This window comes from Schistocerca cancellata, chromosome 8 (genome assembly GCF_023864275.1).
Source record: "Schistocerca cancellata isolate TAMUIC-IGC-003103 chromosome 8, iqSchCanc2.1, whole genome shotgun sequence".
In the NCBI taxonomy this organism is placed as follows: domain Eukaryota; kingdom Metazoa; phylum Arthropoda; class Insecta; order Orthoptera; family Acrididae; genus Schistocerca; species Schistocerca cancellata.
Window position 1 is genome coordinate 218,277,345 of NC_064633.1, and position 23,703 is coordinate 218,301,047.

The 23,703-nt window shown below is 39.7% G+C and overlaps 1 protein-coding gene across 2 annotated transcripts in view; it reads left to right on the forward strand.

Moving 5' to 3' along the window:
• The window catches only part of LOC126094961 (AP-5 complex subunit beta-1-like), a 147,877-nt gene that overhangs the window by 94,040 nt on the left and 30,134 nt on the right, over window positions 1-23,703 (forward strand). For both annotated transcript variants that reach the window (XR_007521900.1, XM_049909616.1), the window contains exons 11-14: window positions 1,605-1,740; window positions 1,849-1,955; window positions 7,219-7,387; window positions 18,038-18,154. Coding sequence is in view for 1 of the 2 variants with exons in the window: in XM_049909616.1 (XP_049765573.1) it covers window positions 1,605-1,740; window positions 1,849-1,955; window positions 7,219-7,387; window positions 18,038-18,154 (529 nt within the window). In the remaining variant the exon portion in view is untranslated. The remainder of the gene's footprint in view (window positions 1-1,604; window positions 1,741-1,848; window positions 1,956-7,218; window positions 7,388-18,037; window positions 18,155-23,703) is intronic.

The following is a 23,703-nucleotide window of genomic DNA, read 5'->3' on the forward strand; positions in this document are numbered from 1 at the left end:
ATCTGTTAGGCATTAGATGGAGCCCCGGTCATTACTTGTCAAAAACAGAGAGGGAGCAGTACTGCAAAATGCTGTTTGTTCAGTCTCAGCTGTGTTCCTGTTTACCACCAAAGTTAACTATTACTGTTGATGGGTCATTATGTCAAATGTTGGCACGTATAACGCACTTTCTCTGGCAAGTCATTGGCTGGAGGCTTATCTGTTGAGGTAACACTGGCCAGAGACTTGGCAGCTGTAAATGTCATGCCACTTGGGAGGGACAAAGTCCACTGGCCAGTCTGGTTCTGAATCACAGTTAACCCAGAACACCTTGCCTAAGTTGTGTTTGTTGCTGCTTTGACTCTTACATACTTGCACAATAATTTAATACTTTTACTCTTGGCCTTCAAATAAAAAATACATTTCTGATGCAAAATTTATGTAAACAATTTAATAGTGCATATCTTTTTTGTATATTTATGCTGCAATACTTTTATAATTAATAGTTTAACATTGCAAGGAATAAAATAAAAATAAAAAGAAAGATGACAGCACCAGCAATTGTACACAAGCCAATGAATTGCCCATTGGAGCATTTGACCACTATATGTACCTTTAGAGAGTGACTTACCTTTTTCTGCGGATCACTCGGACAAAATATTCTAGGAGTTCAAAGGAGCTTCTACCTTCTTCTACTCGCTTTCTCCTTCTAAGATATACTGGAAAAGGGCCTCTTTATCAGATCATCTACTGGATTTGCCATGTTGCTTGCACAATACTTTACATGCACTTCCAAAGAAAAATATTGACTTGGTGCTGTGAGCAACGTAGCACCTACAATGCCGGAAGGTATGATGCCACATACGAACAGGCACACCCGAAAACAGAGAGCTTTGTCCCTACTTGGAGTTGATTGTAGTGCATCTCACCATCATTTCAGCACTCAACACTGGTTTATAATTATCATGGACAGAATGCTACAATACATTTTTTCATCCGTTTTATTTGTATACCAGCATGCATTCCAAGAGAGAAGGTTTATTTGTAATGTGATTTCGAGCTCGCATTTGAAGAGAAATGGCATAATTTAAGTGTGACAATTACAGTGTGCTGTAGCACATTAGCACCTAATCACCAGCTGCCACTGTCTATGCCATACATTTTCTTAATTTCCATTAGGTATAGTAAATTGTTTCAAGGAATTTTAAAAGCTTACAGTAGGTAAATGTCTTATTCATAAGACATGATGTGCTATAAAATGAGACTTGGAGTGATGATTTGTTGCATTGTCACAATATGACTTCTCTGAAGTCACAATCTGTTATACAGACATGAATCTCAGTAACAAAATCTGGACAGCAAGTATTGAGAATAAACCGAACATTAAATGTTGTTTTTATAGAGTGTGGTACGCTTCTATTTAATTTATAACATTCTAATCACTTCAGGACATATTTTTGTATTCATATTGCTACACCGTGTATACATTTAATCTAAAAAACATTGCAGGTAACATTTATTTAAAGTATAGTTATTAATATTGATAATGTACCAAACTTTTGTTGGAAAAAATCTCATCTAATTTATCTGTTCTACTCTAAACATTTTTTAAAAATTATTTACAGACAATTCTACTATATCTTATGAAACATATAGTAAACCAAGAAAATTGCAGTGCTCTATCTTGGTCCTCAGGTCATGAGATATTGTCATTGTGTTACTTTTTAATGATGGAATATGACCCTGCAGAAGTTTACTTTGGTGAGTATTTGTAGCCCATAAGTTGTTAATTTGTCAAGATGTACATCATATTTTTTGGTACATTTATTTAATTAATAGTTGTAACATTACTCTTCACCTCTATTTCAGAACTTTGTGAAGTATTTAGATCAATAATTGCCTGGAGCACTGATATCGATTTGCAAGACAGAGCACAGATCTATTATGCTATAATGGCAAGTCATTCAGCTAAAAAGGTAAATTACTATTCTAGTTGTATGGAAATTCATTTTGATTCTTGTCACTTCGTTGTTCTGATCGTCTTTATCATTACACATGTATCATTTGACGTTCTTTGGGCCTAATTATGTATGTCCTCTCCACATTCTCCATAGTTCATTTTGTGAGCTCTTTTTGTTTCTCCCTCTGAAAGCATGGAATGATATACATACTTTTCTGCTAACATCTACTCCATTCACTGTGCTGCTGTCTGCACCTCTCTCTCCCTCCATCCCCCCCTCCCCCCTCCACTTTTCATGTTCTTCAGTGATAGGGGATAGGAGCCTTGTGTGTGTGTGTGTGTGGGGGGGGGGGGGGGGGGGCAGAAAATAAACATGTGATAATGCAGTATTGTATGCTCCGGTTTTTGCCTTTGTTCTACCCTTTTTTACAGTTACGTAATATGTATCCACTTTTCTCAAAGTGTTATGTCATATTCCAGGCATGAAGTAGAGTTTTTGTTGTGTTATTTTCACTATATTGTATTCAATGTCACTCAACACAAAATTTAGTTACTCATTGGCATGAAGAGTCAACATTAACAGAGAAATGGGTGTATGGTGAGGTTATTGGACAGCTAACATTTGTATTGTTGATGACAGGCACTATACTTAAGAAAGAGTTAGGGTAAAATGTACCTTTAAGTGGATGCAAAGTTGCTTACCAAGAGAAAAGTCTGACGTCCACATGCACGTATAAGCTTGGTTTTTGTCAGGGATACAGCGGAGGAATGTTGCTGAAAACATCTGTGAAATATTTAACAGAATCAGTTTTAGGAAACCATGGTGTACCTTCTGTCATATACACAATGAATAAAGCAAAAAACATCCAGTGCAATAGATAATACACCAAAGCAGTGTACAGAAAGAGGAAAAATTCTTAGTTGCATTTATGTTCATTGGTAAAAATGAATATGTGGTGCACCATGATGTCTAGGTGATACTGCATTTGTCATGATATGTACATCATTTCCTCATAGCATGCTAGACTGAAGAGCTGAAATCCCACTAATGTCTGGTGCTGAGCTGCAATATCAGAGTGCTATGTTTCATACTTTACAGTTCTGTGTGCTAGAGGAAATGATGCCCTAATAGGTATGTATTATGACAAGTACAGCACTACCTTGATGTCAGTGTACAGCTCATAAAATATTCATTTTTACTAACGGACGTAATTTCCTTGTTTTTTGTAGCCCCTTCATGTGTAATTATGAGCTCCACTGCCTACAGATGTCTGGATCTTGTGTATGAACAGAGCAAGCTGGATTTTGTGCTATCTGTATTAATTACTTCACAGATGGCAAACTGCACGAACAGAATGGGAGGTTTTGTGTTGAATTCTAAGTGTTGTAACTGGGACTTAAAGCCAACAAACATTTATTGAACACAAATTAGCATTCTGTAACAACAGATTAAACTGTTCATTAGTCCTTAAAACCAAACCAAACAGTAATAGTGGCTTATTAAAAGCAATGATGTCCAAACACAATAGCTTTGTTGTGCATGCTTACTACAGTTATAATATTGAACACAGTGGCAGCTATTCTCACATTGGTCATCAAATAAAAGCTTTCTACATAAATGTTATATCACTCCATGGCATGCAGATAACAGGCCCTTCACTTTAGTCTTGAAGTAAGTTTGAAAGCACAGCAGTTACTGTCCACTCACAGATCCAGGTAAGCATCAGTGGCAGCCATAGTTCACTTCGTAGAGGCAGAGGCAGATAATTGCAGCTAACAAAGAAAATACTGAGGGCAAGCCAGTCATCAGGTTGCCTTTTATTGGCGTGCTGTGTAATTTCATGTGACCAGTCTTTGATATTGGAAGTCTTGCCAGTATGGTGTCTGTTACACATTTTGACACATCCGTTTCCTTCGATTTGCACATCTATTGGGGTATCTAAGAGTAACTTTATGAAAAGCAAGAAAAGAAAACCAAATGGAATAAATTTAAAATGAAAGTTATTTCCCTTTTGTAAGTAATAAAAACTCTGAACTTTGGTCAAAAATATATAACAAAATAAATTTTTATTATTTTTTTTGCATTCATTATTGGTCAGTGGTGCTGTGCTTACATTTACAGAAACTGTTGTGACTCTCTCTGTTGAGAGAATACCTTTGCTTGGCAGTCTGCAATAATGAAGAATTTCTTTTATAAAGTACAGTTATGCATAATCATTGTTATTGTTATTATTATTATTATTATTATTATTATTATTATCATCATTAGAGGCAATAACTCAGTATTATTATTACTAAGGGACAATACATTTATCTCACAGACTACTTGGGATAGGACAATTGGTAGTGCACAGCACCTGAAACACAGAATCAAGTCTAATTCCTTTTCCAGCATAGTTTTAATAATGTGATGGAGTTACATTTTCATGGAGGCATATACATTATTGAATATAGTTTAATTTGTTACACTTCATCAACATTAATCCAAGAGTTATTTGAAGTTTGGATAGTTGTCTGGAAACCCAGGACAAGATGAAGGCGTAAAACTCAGTCCATAATGTATTCATAGATTGATTAAATGTTCATATTCACTTGCAAAAGTAACTGTTTCAGGGCTAGTTTAAACATAAAGCATTCAAAATATGAATGACAATCTCTGATTACTTTATTGGATGTGAAAGAACACTCAGTCATTTGGCTAGCTCGTGCATTTAATATACTTCTATTGATGTGCTTCACAAAGTGTATCTAAAAAGAAAGATGATGAGACTTACCAAACAAAAGCGCTGGCAGGTCGATAGACACACAAACGAACACAAACATACACACAAAATTCAAGCTTTCGCAACCAACGGTTGCCTCATCAGGAAAGAGGGAAGGAGAGGGAAAGACGAAAGGATTTGGGTTTTAAGGGAGAGGGTAAGGAGTCATTCCAATCCCGGGAGCGGAAAGACTTACCTTAGGGGGAAAAAAGGACAGGTATACACTCGCACACACACTCATATCCATCCGCATATACACAGACACAAGCAGACATTTGTAAAGGCAAAGAGTCTGGGGCAGAGATGTCAGTCGAGGCGGAAGTACAGAGGCAAAGATGTTGTTGAAAGACAGGTGAGGTATGAGCGGCGGCAAATTGAAATTAGAAATTAGCGGAGATCTCCGCTAATTTCTAATTCCAAAATTCTAAAATTCTAATATATATATATATATATATATATATATATATATATATATATATATATATATATATATATGAATATAATAGAGGGAAACGTTCCCAACAAACAAACACAAACATACACACAAAATCTAGCTTTCGCAACCAATGATTGCCTCGTCAGGAAAGAGGGAAGGAGAGGGAAAGACAAAAGGATTTGGGTTTTAAGGGAGAGGGTAAGGAGTCATTCCAATCCCGGGAGCGGAAAGACTTACCTTAGGGGAAAAAAAGGACAGGTATACACTCGCGCACACACACACATATCCATCCTCATATACACAGACACAAGCAGACATTACAGATTACAAATGTCTGCTTGTGTCTGTGTATATGAGGATGGATATGTGTGTGTGTGCGCGAGTGTATACCTGTCCTTTTTTTCCCCTAAGGTAAGTCTTTCCGCTCCCGGGATTGGAATGACTCCTTACCCTCTCCCTTAAAACCCAAATCCTTTTGTCTTTCCCTCTCCTTCCCTCTTTCCTGACGAGGCAACCATTGGTTGCGAAAGCTAGATTTTGTGTGTATGTTTGTGTTTGTTTGTGTGTCTATCGACCTGCCAGCGCTTTTGTTTGGTAAGTCTCATCATCTTTCTTTTTAAATATATATATATATATATATATATATATATATATATATATATATATATATATATATATATATATTGTCTTTAAATATGTCTGCTTGTGTCTGTATATGTGTGGATGGATATGTGTGTGTGTGCGAGTGTATACCCGTCCTTTTTTCCCCCTAAGGTAAGTCTTCCCGCTCCCGGGACTGGAATGACTCCTTACCCTCTCCCTTAAAACCCACATCCTTTCGTCTTTCCCTCTCCTTCCCTCTTTCCTGATGAGGCAACAGTTTGTTGCAAAAGCTTGAATTTTGTGTGTATGTTTGTGTTCGTTTGTGTGTCTGTCAACCTGTCAGCACTTTCATTTGGTAAGTCACATCATCTTTGTTTTTATATATATATATATATATATATATATATATATATATATATATATATATATCTATCTAAAAACAAAGATGATGTGACTTACCAAATGAAAGTGCTGGCAGGTCGACAGACACACAAACGAACACAAACATACACACAAAATTCAAGCTTTCGCAACAAACTGTTGCCTCATCAGGAAAGAGGGAAGGAGAGGGAAAGACGAAAGGATGTGGGTTTTAAGGGAGAGGGTAAGGAGTCATTCCAGTCCCGGGAGCGGAAAGACTTACCTTAGGGGGAAAAAAGGACGGGTACACACTCGCACACACACACATATCCATCCACACATATACAGACACAAGCAGACATATATATATATATATATACCTAAAAACAAAGATGATGTGACTTACCAAATGAAAGTGCTGGCAGGTCGACAGACACACAAACATACACACAAAATTCAAGCTTTCGCAACAAACTGTTGCCTCATCAGGAAAGAGGGAAGGAGAGGGAAAGACGAAAGGATGTGGGTTTTAAGGGTGCATGTGCACGTGTCCCCCCCCCTCGTGCCCCCCCCCCCCCCCTCCCGCACGTGCGAAGATTATACACTAAATTGCAGACAGCCACAATTAAAAGACACTTACACATAAGCTTTCAACTACAGCCTTCATTGGAAAAACAGAAAAGCGCACCATTCATTCACACAAGCAAACACACCTTACACTCAAATGACCGCTAACCCAGTCAGGTCAGGCCAAAATGCAGCTATAAAGTGGGATGGAGGGGAAGGGGAAATAGCAGTTTACACTGCTATCCCTTCTCCTTCCTCTTCCCTGCTCACTCCAGACTGCTGCTACCATCCCATGTGATAGTTGCCCTCTGATCTGAGCTGCTGAAGTTGCCTTTCATGTGTGGATGTTGTGTGCTTGCTTACATGAGTGAATGGTGCGTTTTTCTTTTTTTCCGACAAAGGCTGTGCCCGAAAGCTTATGTGTAAGTGTCTTTTAATTGTGCCCATCTGCAACTTAGTGTGTTATCTTTATGGTAAATAGCAATCTATATTTTTCTGTATTGTTATTCCTATCTGGAGTTTCCATTGTTTGAATTGTTTTCTTTTTTCAGCTCAATGTGCCAAAACAAATTTCACTGGGAGCAGATGAATGTGAAGAGAGTTTCAAACCAACTTCTGTTTTCAAGAAACTGGAAAAACCAATCCTGAGACTTTCAAAATGTGGAACTAAAATTCAGTCAAATTTATTCTCCATGGAAATCAAAGATATGTCAGAGAAAGGTATATACATGTATTTTTTGAACCTCATTGTTCCGTAGCTTATACACTAGGTAGAGTGGTGAAAGAATGTTTTGGTGGCTGTGCTTTAAGAAATTAAGGTCTTTGCATGTAAAGATGCATGTAAAGAAGAAATGCACCCCATCAAATGTTTCATGACGTTCACAGTACAATGATTGGATGTGACACATTGGCTATTAAAGTATAAAACAGGGTGTATACGACCCAGGACAACCAGGAGATCTGGGAAAAACCCGGGAATTTTTTCATCCGGGAGAAAACCAGGAAAAACCCGGAAATTGTTTAGAATTCCAGGAATTTTTCATTGTTTTGGTTTTCGGTTAAATTTTTGTGATTTTTGACTGGTAAGAACCAATACTCTAACTAAGGATATTACTGTATCCTGCTATTGCAGAATAATACTGCAGCAAAAAAACATGAATGAGAGAAAAAAAACTAAAATAAAACTGTAGTTGCAAAGGAAATGCACCATATACAACAACAAAACACAGTGCTCATACAAATGTCTGCCAACAGCACAGCATGTTGAAGGCTTAGGAAGACTATGCAATGCTTCATAACAACAAATTGCCTCTGATGAGAGTGATGTGACAACTGTTTAGAGTCGTTTGAGCAGTTGAGAGTTAGTCTCTTGCATATGCGCACTTTAGTGGTGTATGCGTAGTACCTTCCCCGCTTCTGGTTACCGAAGTGTGGCTGGGCGCCACTACCTAATATTGCCCTGGTTTGGGAATATAGTAAATCTGGGGCTGATGTACAGAGCAGTCAGAGTTGTGGTGGGGAGGTGGGTCGCCTCCACGTGACCCGTCTTTACGTTCGGTGATTTTTTTGTTTCGTCTTCGTTTATTGCTCTCACGTTAAATGATGATGAAACGGATTTTTGTCGCCAGGAGCTATCAAATGGCGGATTTTTGTCGCCAGGAGCTATCAAATGAATTAAAATACGTTTGCTTAGTAACGGAAGGCAAAAATATGTTATTACTTTCAAATTTTATTTCCACTTTTCTGACAGTGAAGCATTAATCGCCTCGCAGAACAATGAAGTTATTTTTGTCGGTTTGCTAAAGAGATTCGACTTTTATTAATCTTTTCTGCTTATGCAGTCAATTTATTTGAAATGAAGAGTTTAATTTCGCACTCTTGGCTGGTTTCAAGTGTTTGCTGCATTTCAAGTGCATGTATGGTATTATACCATAATAAAGAACCAAACATGAGATAATACAGCACTGGTACTCCAAGAAAATTTACATCCAAATACGGACATACGAATGTGCACTTTAAGCCGAATTATGCATTTTAGTGGGGTTCACAAAATTCCGATGCTCTTGAAGTATCTTCTGATTTCTTGTTTCGTTTATGACATAATATTTTTTAATGTTTTACACGTACGAACATATAGGCTTCCTGCGTCATCGTAGCAGCGCAAGCGCGGTGATGCCTATTATGTGGCGCTCTCTTGCAACTGCTGAAACAAACCTATTTCTAACAGGCCGCGGGAAAATATTGCGAATTGTGGTTTGAAAAGTTGTTACATTCAAAGCAAATTTCCTTTTGCACAAGATGAACTGTGTGCGAGAATGTATGATGAATTTCTTAAATCACAAAGCGATTGACTCTCATTTAAAAATCAACCCTTTGAGGATGACCATTTAGAAGAATTTCGAGCTCAGATCAGACATTAACATCGTTATTAAAAATTTTGCTGGCACATTTGTGTGATGTATCGTAATTTAAACCATGAACTTTTTTTATTTGTGTGTTCGCGCTACTTAAGGGTGATCTTGCTATTGGCTGACTACATCACGTGTTCTATGCTGTCAGCAGTCGAGATCAAGTGACACGAGCTATGACTGGCTTACAAAAGCGCATCACAATCCCGATTTCAATGCTTCGGAAAGTGACCTGTGGTGTTTGGTGGAATTCAAATTTATACCTTCGTAATACGAAAATAATACCCCCTCCCGAGAGTTTCGTTTTCTGAAGTGCCGGGAAATTCTACGTCGGTATATAAAACCATAAACATTCAAAGGTTTTACAGTGCCGAGGAAGAGTGTACTGTCACTTAACATGGAAAAAGTGTATTTTCACCCGGGAGAACGTGTATTTTTTACCGGGAAATCCGGGGAATTCTTTTTCTTTGTCCACGTATACACCCTGTAAAACTATGTACTATTAATATAACTAAGCTTGCTGTGGTTATTTTATTACTGAGATTCATTCAATATATCATGATAATTTTATATTAAAATCTGCTTTGTTATTGTGTTTCCTTTGATTGTAAAATATGGGGTTCATCCAGAAAATAAAGACTTCTTAGTTATACAAAGTAAAAATATTGATTGGAAAAAATAATTCCATTACATATACAAAGCTTCTTTCACTTCTCCACATAATCACCTTCTATATTTAAACAGGTGTATCTGGTCACAAGCTTCAGAATTTCCATGTTATACTCTTCATTAGCTCAGGTGCCCACTGCATTCTCCAACTCCTCATCACTTCCAAAACATTTACTGCCCAGAAAGTCTTTCAGATTCTTCATTAGCTCAGGTGCCCACTGCATTCTCCAACTCCTCATCACTTCCAAAACATTTACTGCCCAGAAAGTCTTTCAGATTAGAGAAAGTGTGAAAATTGTTAGTAGAAGCAAGGTCGGTTTTATCAGGTAGGTGAACAAAAATTTCTTATTCAAATTGATCCTCTAGCAATTCTTGATTTGCAGCAGCAGTGTGAGAATGGGCAGTGTTCTAAAGAAGTACAATTCCTCCAGAAAGCATTCCTCGCCTCTCATATTGGGTAACTTGCCAGAGATTTCTTAGTGTTTCACAATAATGATTTGCACTGATCATAGTGCCTTTTAGTGTGAAATCCACCAAAAGAACACATTTACGATCCCAAAAGATGGTTGACATGACTTTTGTACGAGAGAGTCTGTTTGAATTTCTTCAGTTTTTTTAGGGACGAGGATGATTAGTTCATTAAATTTCAGGTATTCAGCCGTGCAAATAAAATTTTTTCCAGTGATATTTCAGCCATGTATCGTCTGGCCATCCTCAGAGGGAGTTGCAAGTCTGATGACAAGATAGGCCGTATTCTCGAGAAACACTGTGTTATTTCATTCCTTGCATTATCACCATATCCTGCTTTCAGATGCTACTAAATTTTGAATGTCCAGAAATTGAATAACTCTCCTTACCTCACGGTGAGATTTTCAATTTCGCAGTTCGTTTTGACCGCATACCAGGTGCACAAGGGCATCTTCCTGCAACCTCCACTCACAGTATTATGAGCACAGTTGTTATGGAAGCCAGTTGACCCTTAAAAGAGAAGAGGAGTGAGCTCTGCAACAGAAATGTGTGGGCAGTATTTTGTTTTAATGTTGTGACTATATGGCTTAAGGAACTGGCACCAGAAGAGTATAACATGGAAATTCTGAAGCTCGTGACCAGATAGACAAATGTTTGAGTATAGACAGTGACTAAATAGAGAAATGAAGGGAGCTGAGCTCCAGGTATGTAACGGAATTGTTTTTACCGATAAATTTGTTTTTCTTTTTGTGTAGCTAAATGATCTTTTTTTCTGAGTGACTCTCATATCTTGCATTTTGAATCTGTCATTTCACATATCTGAAGTTGTGAAATCTTCTATAGTACAACACTGAGTGGTTAGTTCCTCTTTGTTAATTGATTTATGTTATCTGTTACAGGAAATAATTCCTGTTTCTTTTTTAAATGTCATGTAGTGCTCTGACAGTAACATTAACAATGTTCAGAAACAATTTCTTGCTGCTATAGTGTTAACAAGGAAAATTTCCCACAGTCCATAGCTATTGGCTGCTGCTGATAGGCAAGAACAGCTTGAACTAATCCAGGCTACTTCTCCACTAATGCAGCAAATCATGTTTCGTGCTAACTGAATATAAACACAATTTTATCATTTTACTTTCCTAGTTTTTTACACAAATTTTAACAAACACGAAAATGCTCCCTGTCAGCAAGCAGGAGATGCAACTAGAGGAAAAGAGAGAGGTGAACAAGGGATGGGTGGATAAGGGTGTGGAGGGGGGGGGGGGGGGGGATGTTCCAAGTCATGTGACTTCGCCAGTAGCTGAAATTTATTAGTAGTTAGCATTCTGTTTAAGGACAATGAAATTGTTTATGTTCTAGTGGCCACTTATGGATGTGATAGTTTTGGCTCTTTTCTTGTATATTTTGGTTGATAGTAGTCTGAATTCCCAAATGGTTGTTGTTTTACTTTACAAAAGTAACATAGAGTTAATCCATTCATCTCTTGATATGTAAATGGACTTGTTTTCCATCCCTTAAGGCTCTTCTTCACTATGGGATTTATGGAAAACCATATGAGTCAGTGAATGAATCAGAGAACGAACAGTGATTCTTTGACAGAACCAGCCATTTGTCATGGCAAAATATAAGAAAAACAGTTAAGTAGCCACCAGCCAGAGTGCCTGCAAAGAATACCAACAGGCAATAACTTATGAACTTGTTGTTTCATGAATTCTGTAGTGTGTTACACATATTTTCAATTGTTGGGTTCTCCCTCTCCCTCTCTCTCTCTCTCTCTCTCTCTCTCTCTCTCTCTCTCTCTCTCTCTCTCTTCCTCTCTCATTAAGTACACAACAGTTCACTGACAATCCGTCACCTGGACTAGTCTTTAACTTAAAGTTTTGGACAAGTTGATGTGATCCTTTCTTTATTAAATATTCATGACATTGTAGCCAAAGTCATTCTGAATCTTGAAAGTTTCTTGTATCTAGTTCTTCTGGTGTTATCAAAAATTACAACTTGTACAGAGGCTGAGTCATCACAGAGAAATAAAATGTAGTAGGCATACCATCTATGAACTGATGTACATGAGTCACATGAAAAGGTATTGGTCTGGGTGTGAAAGGTTATTTTCAAGTGGAAAGAACATTTAATTTTTTAAGTTTTTTGCTTTTCAAGCTGTACTATGTCCACTGGTTTTTTAGTGAGCAAGTTCAATCTCCCAAGTGTAACAAGGTTGATCTTCCAAGGATTTATACTTGAAATTGCTCAGTTTTCAGTTTCCAAAGCAGATTTGTGGGCATCTGTATTATCCTGAGAAAACATTTTTTTCTCTTTTCTTTTGTAAGGTGATTAATAAGAATAATATCTGTTGCATGTTGGAAAATGAAATCACTTTATCTTTTCCCTTTTCACACACAGTGCATTCCACCCATTGTTATGACAAATTATTCATTTGTAGAGTAAAGTAGTGATCTACCCTCTCATCCAAGTAACACATTGGCTCACGAAATCAGTTGAATTTTGTTTAAAATGGGTGAAACAGTTCCAATATATTTTTGAATTTTCTATTGGTCAGTATTCAGCATAATTGGCCGACATTCTTGTAAAACGCTAGGAAGCCTTGTCATAGTCAGTTTTTATTGTAAAGTGCATCATACTCCTTATGAAGTATCTATGGAATCAACTATTACACGCACCTTGCTGATTGTTCAGTGTTGTGTGGACTTGCAACATTTTTCAATCTGAGTTCAGATTACGGTATGCTTTACATACATAGATCATCTCCTAGAGAAATACAACAAAGTTTGAATCCAACTGTCTGTTCCACAACATTGAAAATGAAGGAGCAGGTGGTTATATAATCTTCAACCAATTTTGTATTAGTTTCCATTGGCAATAAACCACCCAATACAACGTATTTTATGACCAGAAATATTCCATTTTAGTGCAATTATAAAATGTATGCACTTCAAACTAAATACTATAATTAGAGTACAGACAAAGTTAATACTTCACTTATATTATTGTACAATGTCAAAAGCATCTCAGTGGCACCACAATCATCTGAGTGAGCGCTAGCTGGAAAAAACGTTTCAACTTGCTCTGCTATAGAACAAATATTTTAATAAACACTTTTGTAGTCAGACATGGTAATGTATCTTCAATACTAACAATAATGGAGGATTGGTGTGTGGCACACAGAAACACATGATAGAGGACAGTTAACACTATTGTTTGAACTTTATGCCGCCCTCCCCCCCCCCCCCCCCCCCCCCCCCCCCCCACACACACACACACACACACAAAAATACCCTAATATTAGATTTCTCATCTGTTCAGATTCTATGAGCACCCTTTACTCTCTCCAAAGTTTGTAGCCAGCAGATAAAGTATCCCAGACTATCCAGGACGCCCTCCTCCAACTACACCTACTGGGGAAGATGTCTTTCTGTTGGATACCAGGGCACGTGGGAATTCTTCAGAATAAAAGGACTGATTGAGCAGCCAAGGAGACATGTTGTGACCGTCAGGTCAAAATTGTGCTATCCCCCTGTATGCTCACACCTCACTGTGAGGTATAAAGTCCTGTGTCGATGGGAAGTCGAGTGGTTAGAAGTGACCGACAACAAGCTCCGTGTCATCAAGCCCACAATTTGGCCATGGTGTACTTCGTTCCAGCTATGTCAATGGGACGAGGTCCTTCTTACTTGTTTTCACATTGGGCACAGCTCTATGATGCATGGTTTTTTACATCTACATCTACATCTACATCCATACTCCGCAAGCCACCTGACGGTGTGTGGCGGAGGGTACCTTCAGTACCTCTATCGGTTCTCCCTTCTATTCCAGTCTTGTATTGTTCATGGAAAGAAGGATTGTCGGTATGCCTCTGTGTGGGCTCTAATCTCTCTGATTTTATCCTCATGGTCTCTTCGCGAGATATACGTAGGAGGGAGCAATATACTGCTTGACTCTTCGGTGAAGGTATGTTCTCGAAACTTTGACAAAAGCCCGTACCGAGCTACTGAGCGTCTCTGCTGCAGAGTCTTCCACTGGAGTTTATCCATCATCTCCGTAACGCTTTCGCGATTACTAAATGATCCTGTAACGAAGCGCGCTGCTCTCCGTTGGATCTTCTCTATGTCTTGTATTAACCCTATCTGGTACGGATCCCACACTGCTGAGCAGTATTCAAGCAGTGGGCGAACAAGCGTACTGTAACCTACTTCCTTTGTTTTCGGATTGCATTTCCTTAGGATTCTTCCAATGAATCTCAGTCTGGCATCTGCTTTACCGACGATCAACATTATATGATCATTCCATTTTAAATCACTCCTAATGCGTACTCCCAGATAATTTATGGTATTAACTGCTTCCAGTTGCTGACCTGCTATTTTGTAGCTAAATGATAAAGGATCTATCTTTCTGTGTATTCGCAGCACATTACACTTGTCTACATTGAGATTCAATTGCCATTCCCTGCACCATGCGTCAATTTGCTGCGGATCCTCCTGTATTTCAGTACAATTTTCCAATGTTACAACCTCTCGATACACCACAGCATCATCTGCAAAAAGCCTCAGTGAACTTCCGATGTCATCCACCAGGTCATTTATGTATATTGTGAATAGCAACGGTCCTATGACACTCCCCTGCGGCACACCTGAAATCACTCTTACTTCGGAAGACTTCTCTCCATTGAGAATAACATGCTGCGTCCTGTTATCTAGGAACTCCTCAATCCAATCACATAATTGGTCTGATAGTCCATATGCTCTTACTTTGTACTCTGGCAAGAGGACCCTCCGATGTGTGGTGCTTGTGGTGTGCGGATCACGGTGCGCCACATTTTACTGGACTGAATTTTATTTGCCGACCAGCGGACTGCAGCAGATTTGATGAGGTATCTGCAGTCTATTTTATGTAATGATCAAATGATTGTGGTTCGTGTAGTTTTGTGAATTGTCCCACATGTGTAACAAGATTTTGGAGAGATGTTTTTGATGTGTCAGCAGGGTGGCTGGCTCACCCAAGTTTTTTGTAAGTAGTCAGCCAGTCACATTTCCCTGTGTTGTTCTTTTAGCTCTTCTGTGTTTTGTTTTCCCCCTGTTTTAATTTCTTGATTACCGTATTTACTCGAATCTAAGCCGCACTCGAATCTAAGCCGCACCTGAAAAATGAGACTCGAAATAAAGGAAAAAAAAAATTCCCAAATCTAAGCCGCACCTGAAATTTGAGACTCGAAATTCAAGGGGAGAGAAAAGTTTTAGGCCGCACCTCCAAATCGAAACAAAGTTGGTCCATTGTAATATGAGACACAATTTAGGTCGAATGAATGACGAGACAGCTACAGTAATTTGGTTCGAGTCGAAAGCTTAGCAGTTAAGTTTTACCAGGTAGCCATTGCTATGCGTCAGGCGCTCCGTCCGTATTTATACGGATACCCTTCCTTTTTCACGTGCTTCGTCTGGTTTGAATCGATTGCTTATTTTGCTTTGATCTGATAAGTGCCGTTTTCTATGTTATAGGTGTTTACGTCAGTCACTCGAAGCTGAAAATGCATTACTATACTGTGTCATGCATTGTTCGTCGCATTCTGATAGTGCGTGTTTACGGCTTGTCGCTGCTCGCGGCATGGCTTGCTTTTGTGCGCGCTACCGCCGCCTACAATTTAAAAAGGAGAGGAATCATCTCATTAGCGAAACAATGGCAAGAGACTGCTATTTGTTGTTACTTAGACTGCTGCTTTCTTTGATAATGATCAACAAGAACCAAATAATAGACTACGTATGATAGAACATGTTCTGAACGAGAGTTTGGCGAAAATTTTTCTCTGTTTTAAAATCATTGCGGCTGCTTCTTTAGTACATCAATTTCTGCACAGAAATTAGTCATCTTAGATTTAAAAATCTAGTCAGTTGCCGTGCTTCATTTCTGACTGTATCACTATTAGGCCTAAGAGTAATACGAATATAAACATGACACGATACGTATATTCTTCCGCGTTTGCTGTTGTCTCACTCTAGTTTCGTAGTTTATTTGGCAGACAGGATATAAATGAGATAGAAGCAAACACGAAAGAATACATGGCAAAATGTTTATATTCGTATTATTCTTATGGTGAAGAGAATACTGCACGTGATTCACATTTCATCAGGTTCCTATTAGCAACCATCTCTTCTCACAGGTAGGAAAAAATTCAGAACGTAGAGTTGGCCATATTGACAAAAATCCCAGTATTACCAGTCGGATTTTTGTAGTACATTGAAATTCGAAGATGAACAATACGGAATTTGTATTTACTTCGTTGGATTATGTATGAAAAAGCAGTGGTCGAAACTTGGGCGGAGAAAAAAAGCTCGTCTTCCATTTTTTTTTAAATTTTATTTACTGACGCAGAGGTTTTGGCGCCAGTATTTATCTTTGTGCCTACTAGAAAGGATGCCTGTGTAGCGCTACATATATTCGACGGCAGAAGTTAGTTGTGGCGGCACCTATCAACATTTTTCAGAACTTCCGCTTGCTTTGCACTCGATTCTAAGCTGCAGGCGGTTTTTTGGATTACAAAAACCGGAAAAAAAGTGCGGCTTAGATTCGAGTAAATACGGTAGTTGTCTTCCCTTATCATTGGTTTTAGTGGATTTCAGAGTACCTGTGCGATAGAGTGATTGTGTGGTCATTTCGAGTGCATACGTGTACAACAGTTTTAGTTCTTATCCACATTCGTTTGTTGTAATAAATGTCAGGGCAGTGATAACCTCACCGTTGGGCACCCAAATGGGTCATTCCCTTTGGTTGACACAGGTGCAAGACCTGTCACAAATATCCAGGCACGACCTCCTACCACAGTCCAGTCACGTTATCTACTACCCAGTAAAAGGTCGCAGTTACTGTACAGAATTCTGTGTGGGCTTGATAACTAACCAACTGTCTATTTGCATGAACGGCCACTGCCAAACTGTCGCAAATCGCAAACTTGACCCTCCAGTTGCCAAACATGCTGTACGCCACAATACTGATGACTTCAGCAACTAATTCACTACACAGGCCACTAGGATACTCCCTTTCAGCACAAGTTTCTCTGAACTACGTAGGTGGGAATCATCTCTCCAGCATATCCTGCATTCTCTCAATTCCCCTGCACTAAACCTCCACTAACTTGTTTCCCACTGCCTCAGCTTACCTTTTCTCTTCTCTCCTCTGTCCACTCCACTCCTTCCCCATCCAGATCATATACTACCTTTTCCCACCATTCCCCCCTCCCATGTGGGTTCCTCATCACCACCACTTTCCAACTTTCTCCCCCCCTCTCCCTCTCTCTATCCCCTATATGCTCTACGCTCTGAAATCCTTTTGTCTTGTTGTGGAGCCACTGAGCCATCTGGTGTAAGACCTGCCCTCTCGCCTTGTGGGTCCTTAGCTATCCCCTCTCAGTCCCCGTCTACCCAAGCAACTACTTTCCATAACCAGTCTCACTGCTATCGTGACTGTGGACATTTGGGTGTCTATGGAAATGTGTGTACTTCTACTAGAAAAAAGACAAAAGCTCCGAAGTTAGTGTTAACTGTTTACAATTATGTATTTCTGTGTACCATGCACCAATCATATACAGTTAAGTGGTTGCCTATCCATTATTTTACATAAGTCTTCAATACTGTGTATGTAGTTTTAAGAGATAGGATGTTAGGTGAAGAGAATAGAGTTTAATAAATGAAATGAAGTTTTTTCAGTAAAAAATGTATTGCATTACATATTTTTTGTTAATGACAAAAAGATAAACTCATTAAAATGTTTAAATGATGTGCCACAGCTTTTTCATGTTTTCTTTTAATTTATTTTTCAGAAATTGCACAGGCATATTACAGCAGTATAAAGAATGTGAGGTCCCAGGCATGTATTGTTTTAAATTGTTCACTTGCATTCACCCAAGAGTGTGGTCGAAACATACAATCTCTTGATGGTAAGTTGAGTAAACTGGCTTTATTAATAATTTTTGTCAGTCTCTCCCTGTTATTGTTTCTGTGTGAGAAATAGGCATTTATCTTCCCCATTCTCTAAATAAAGAAAGTGTAAGTTCAAATTGTGCACTTTCAGTTTTTGGGTGCTTTACCAAGAGATTAGATAAATAACCATTCATAAAAGTAACAGCTTCTGGTAAGAATGATTCTTTTGCAACATTTAATATATTGCACAGATCTTCGTTACAGATCCTTTTCTTGTAAACATTAAAGTTCATCAACAGTAGACCCATCACACTGCAGAACAAGCTAAATTTCTATATTACTCATTCATTGAATATCACTTTTCACATTATCATATTATCAAATTCGGAAAGGCAGAATAAGATACTGTGTGAGTGGTCATTTGAGTGTGTTTGTGCATCCATCATGCATGCATACACATGCCTGCAGCCCCACCTCCACAACACACACACACACACACACATACACACACACGCACACACACACACACACACGCACACGCACACGCACACGCACGCGCGCGCGCGTACAGAATTCTGTACAGTAACTGCGACCTTTTACTGGGTAGTAGATAACGTGACTGGACTGTGGTAGGAGGTTGTGCCTGGATATTTGGGACAGGTCTTGCACCTGTGTCAATCAAAGGGAATGACCCATTTGGGTGCCCAACGGCGAGGTTATCACTGCCCTGACATTTATTACAACAAACGAATGTGGATAAGAACTAAAACTGTTGTACATGTATGCACTCGAAATGACCACACAATCACTCTATCCCGCATTCTCTCTATTCCCCTGCACTAAACCTCCACTAACTTGTTTCCCACTGCCTCAGCTTACCTTTTCTCTTCTCTCCTCTGTCCACTCCACTCCTTCCCCATCCAGATCATATACTACCTTTTCCCACCATTCCCCCCTCCCATGTGGGTTCCTCATCACCACCACTTTCCAACTATCTCCCCCCCCTCTCTCTATACTGCGCGCGCTCGCAAATACAGACATACACAACTGGCAATTAAATCACATCATCTGTCATTAGAGCTCTGCACTTACCAGTAAAGAAGCTTTGTAAATGAAAAGATTTAAGTGTTTTAAGTAGAAATTGTTCAGACATCTAGCATATGCACCAAATTTACATCTACATCTAAACATAAAAAATTGGAAAAACGCTTTAGGTGAAGTTTAAAAGGCAACTTCATGTTGCCTTTAAGTGAAAGAATGTTATGTAGAATCAGGAATATAGTATCATTTATGATAGTAGGGCTGTCAACAATAACTTCACACATCACAGTGAAAACATGTTTATCGAGCATACATGAAAGAATACAAAGTGCAACTCCAGTTTCAATAGTGGATGTCCTTATTTATACCTATACTGTGCTCTAGCAAATAACAATATTCAATAAATAATTAAGTTTCAAACTGTGCTATAGCTTCTTGGCTTTGGATCTAGTCAGTGATGCTCCATATGGTGGCAGTGGTGGATCTCAGTTACTGGTAATGTTGTCGCATCCTCCTGGTCACCATGGCACTGAAGTAGAGTTACTTGTATTCAGGCATCCTGACTGGTGCACATATCTTCATGTTCATTGTAAAGAAAGCTCTTGCTACCAGTATGCACCTCAAGCTCATGAAAGCGCTTAATGGAAAGGTCTTGGAAGGCATGTCTGCAATTTTGTCTCTTCAGTGTAAGATCATCATCTTTAATTTTGTAATTGACATCTTGCAAGCCAAATTACTTCCGACACCAGTCATGACTGAAACACTTTTTTCACTTAAAAAAAAGGAAGAGAAAACTAGGGATTTCTGATGCATTGGCAGTAGGTACATTCTTTGTGACAGTTTAACGGATGATGTAGTCAGTGCACACAGCTATCCATTTATTCCCATTTGTTGACTTGGGAAGCATCCCCAAGAGATCAGTTCTAATCTGATGAAATGAAGCAACTGCAGGAGGAATTGGTACCAGATTCATGTTTCCATCATTAGCATTTCCTGCAGTGGCTTACATAATGTCTGTCAGATCAACAGAGACCTGGCCAGTGACTCTGCCAAGGATCTTTGCAGATCCCAGATGATCTGATGTCAGTGCATCATTAAAATACTTCAGTAAGGTTAAAATCAAACAATGGAAAATCCAGGATGGAATGTAACAATGTTATGAGAAGGAAAGTTGCCACTCACAATATAGCAAAGATGCTGAGTCACAGATAGGCATTACACGAAGACTCACAATTAAAGCTTTCGGTCATTAAGGCCTTCATCAACAGTACACACACACACACACACACACACACACACACACACACACACACACACACACACACACACACACACACAAATGCAACTCATACACATGACTGCAGTCTCAGGTTAGACAGAGGGCAGGGGAGAGATGTGAAGTGGGGGGGGGGGGGGGGTAGTGGAAAAGGAGAGAAATAAAGAGACTGGGTTTGTTGGTGGGATGACAGCTTTGTAGTGCTGGAATGGGAACAAGGAAGGGACTGGATGGGTGAGGACAGTGACTAACAAAGATTGAGGCCTGGAGGGTTGTGCGAACATGGAAGTTCCCACCTGCACAATTCAGAAAATCTGGTGTTGGTGGGAAGGATCCATATGGCACAGGCTGTGAAGCAGTCATTGAAATGAAGGATATCATGTTTGGCAGCGTGTTCAGCAACATGGTGGTCCACTTGTTTCTTGGCCACAGTTTGTCAGTGGCCATTCTTGCGGACAGACAGCTTGTTGGTTGTCATGCCTACATAGAATGCAAGACAGTGGTTGCAGCTTAGCTTGTAGATCACATACATGACTGGTTTCATGCCTTTGATAGGATACGTGATGTTAGTGACCGGACAGGAGTGGGTAGTGGTGGGAGGATGTATGGGACAGGTCTTGCATCTAGGTCTATCACAGGGGTATGAGCTATGCAGTAAGGGATTTGGAGCAGGGGTTATGTAAGGATGGACGAGTGTAGTGTGTAGGTTCGGTGGACAGTGGAATACCACTATGGGAGGGGTGGGAAGGACAGTGGGCAGGACATTTCTCATTTCAGGACCGAGAGGTAATCGAAACTTTGACAGAGGATGTAATTCAGTTGCTCCAGTCCTGGATGGTACTGAGTTACGAGGGAAATGCTCCTCTGTGGCTGGACAGTGAGACTTTAGGAGGTAGTGGGAGACTGAAAAGATAAGGCACAGGAGATTTGTTTTTGTACAAGGTTGGGAGGATAATTACAGTCCGTGAAGGCTTCAGTGAGATCCTCAGTATATTTCTCGGCATACCTTGCCACAGTGACCCCATTCCAGTAACCAGCAGGCTCTCCAGTCACTACTCAATTCCTTAGGCCCAACCAAGAACCTCTCCCCGGAGTCCATCTCTCTACTCACCCCTACCACTCCCTGCACTCTTACCTTCTACATGCTAAAATCAATAAACCTAACCACCCAGGACATACCATTGTGGCTGGTTACTGTGCCCCCACTGAGAGAATCTCAGCTCTCATAGACCAACACCTTCAACCTATTACCCGGAAACTAACCTTCCTATATTAAAAATACCAACCATTTCCTCCACCAACTCTCCACAGTTCCTGTCCCTTTACCATAGGGTGCTCTGTTTGTCACTATTGATGCCACCTCCCTGTACACTAACATTCCTAATGCCCATGGCTTTACCGCTATCGAACACTACCTTTCCCAACGCTTGACGGTTCTGAACAAACAACCTCATTCCTAATCACCACGACCAACTGCATCCTCACCCTCCATTACTTCTCCTTTGAAGGCATTACCTACAGACAAATCTGGGGTACAGCTACCAGGTGTACCGGTATGAAATGAGCATTAAGATACAAATGTGTCGATAGGGAATATTTGTTGTGAACGAGCCTTAATTTTTTTTTTTTTTTTTTTTGGTTGGTATGACATCTGTCAAAGATATTTAGTACACATAAAGTCATGAAACAAACATCATCATATGTTTTCATCGTGTTAACGATGTTGAATTTTGTACGAGAAAGTGATGGTTTGCGGAAAGCAATAATTTTTTGTTTTCATCTGTAAAAAAGTGCTGCAGAGTAGCATCAAATGCTTGTCGAGACATATGGTGATCATGCTCTATCAGAAACAACATGCCAAAGATGGTTTCAACGGTTCAGAAATAATGATTTTGAAGTAAGAAATGAAGAATGTGGAAGACCACCAAAAAAGTTTGAAGACGCCAAATTGCAAGCAATATTGGATGAAGATGATACTTTGAGTCAGAAGCAAATGGGAGCAATGCTAAACATTACACAACAAACAACTTATGACCGTTTGAAAGCTATGGGAAAGCTGAAGCCTTCACTGATGGCAATTATCCTCCAATCCTTGTACAAAATCAAATCTCCTGTGCCCTTCTTTCCAGTCTCCTACTTCCTCCTGAAGTCCCACCGTCCAGCCACAGTTCTCCACCAGGGTTATTCCACTGTCTACCAAACCTACACAATATACTCAGCCATCCTTACACAACCCTTGCTCCCAGTCCCTTAACTCATGGGTCATACCCATGTGATAAGCCTAGATGCAAGACCTGTCCTATACATCCTCCAACTACCACCTATTCCAGTCCAGTCACTAACATCACCTATCCCACCAAAGGCAGGGTTACCTGAGAAACCAGTCATGTGGTCTACAAGCTAATCTGCAACCACTGTGCTGCATTCTATGTAGCCATGACAACCAACAAACTGTCTGTCCACGTGAATGGCCACTGACAAACTGTGGCCAAAAAACAGATGGACCACCCTCTTGCTGAAAATGCTGCCAAACAAGATATCCTTCATTTCTATGACTGCTTGACAGCCTGTGCCATATGGATCCTTCCCACCAACACCAGCTTTTGTGAATTGTGCTGGTTCCCGTAACCCTTCTGGCCTCAACCTTCATTGGTCACTGTCCTCACCCATCCAGTCCCTTCGCTGTTCCCATTCCAGCCCTACAGCGCTGTCATTCCATCATCACACCCAGTTTCTTTATTTCTCTGCTTTTCTGCTACTTTCCCCATTCCCCCTCACCACATCTCCCCTGCCCTCTGTTTAATCTGCAACACTTCACTGTCCACCACCCCCCACGTACTATCCCTTCCCCTCCCTGCCCCAACCTCTTCCTTACCCCACTCAGTCGCCACTCCCATCATGCACTGGTGCTGCTGCTCGCAGTGTGGTTTCAGTTTCCTGAAACTGCAAGTTTCAGTTGTGTGTGTGTGTGTGTGTGTGTGTGTGTGTGTGTGTGTGTGTTTTCTGGGACCCTATTGAAAAATTTGGAGCATGTGCTCTGTCTGTAATGACCATAGTGTCAAGTGAGCATAGACCCTAATCTTCCTTTCTTATTCTTCCAATCATACAGCTGCGATTTACAAATGACTTTACACTGTGTGAGAGCTGTCCCTGCATCGCTCATAAGCTGGACTAAACATTAGACAACTGAGTAATTCATGACCAACTTGAGATCACTTGCCTGCATTTCTGATTTCTATTAATAAATAA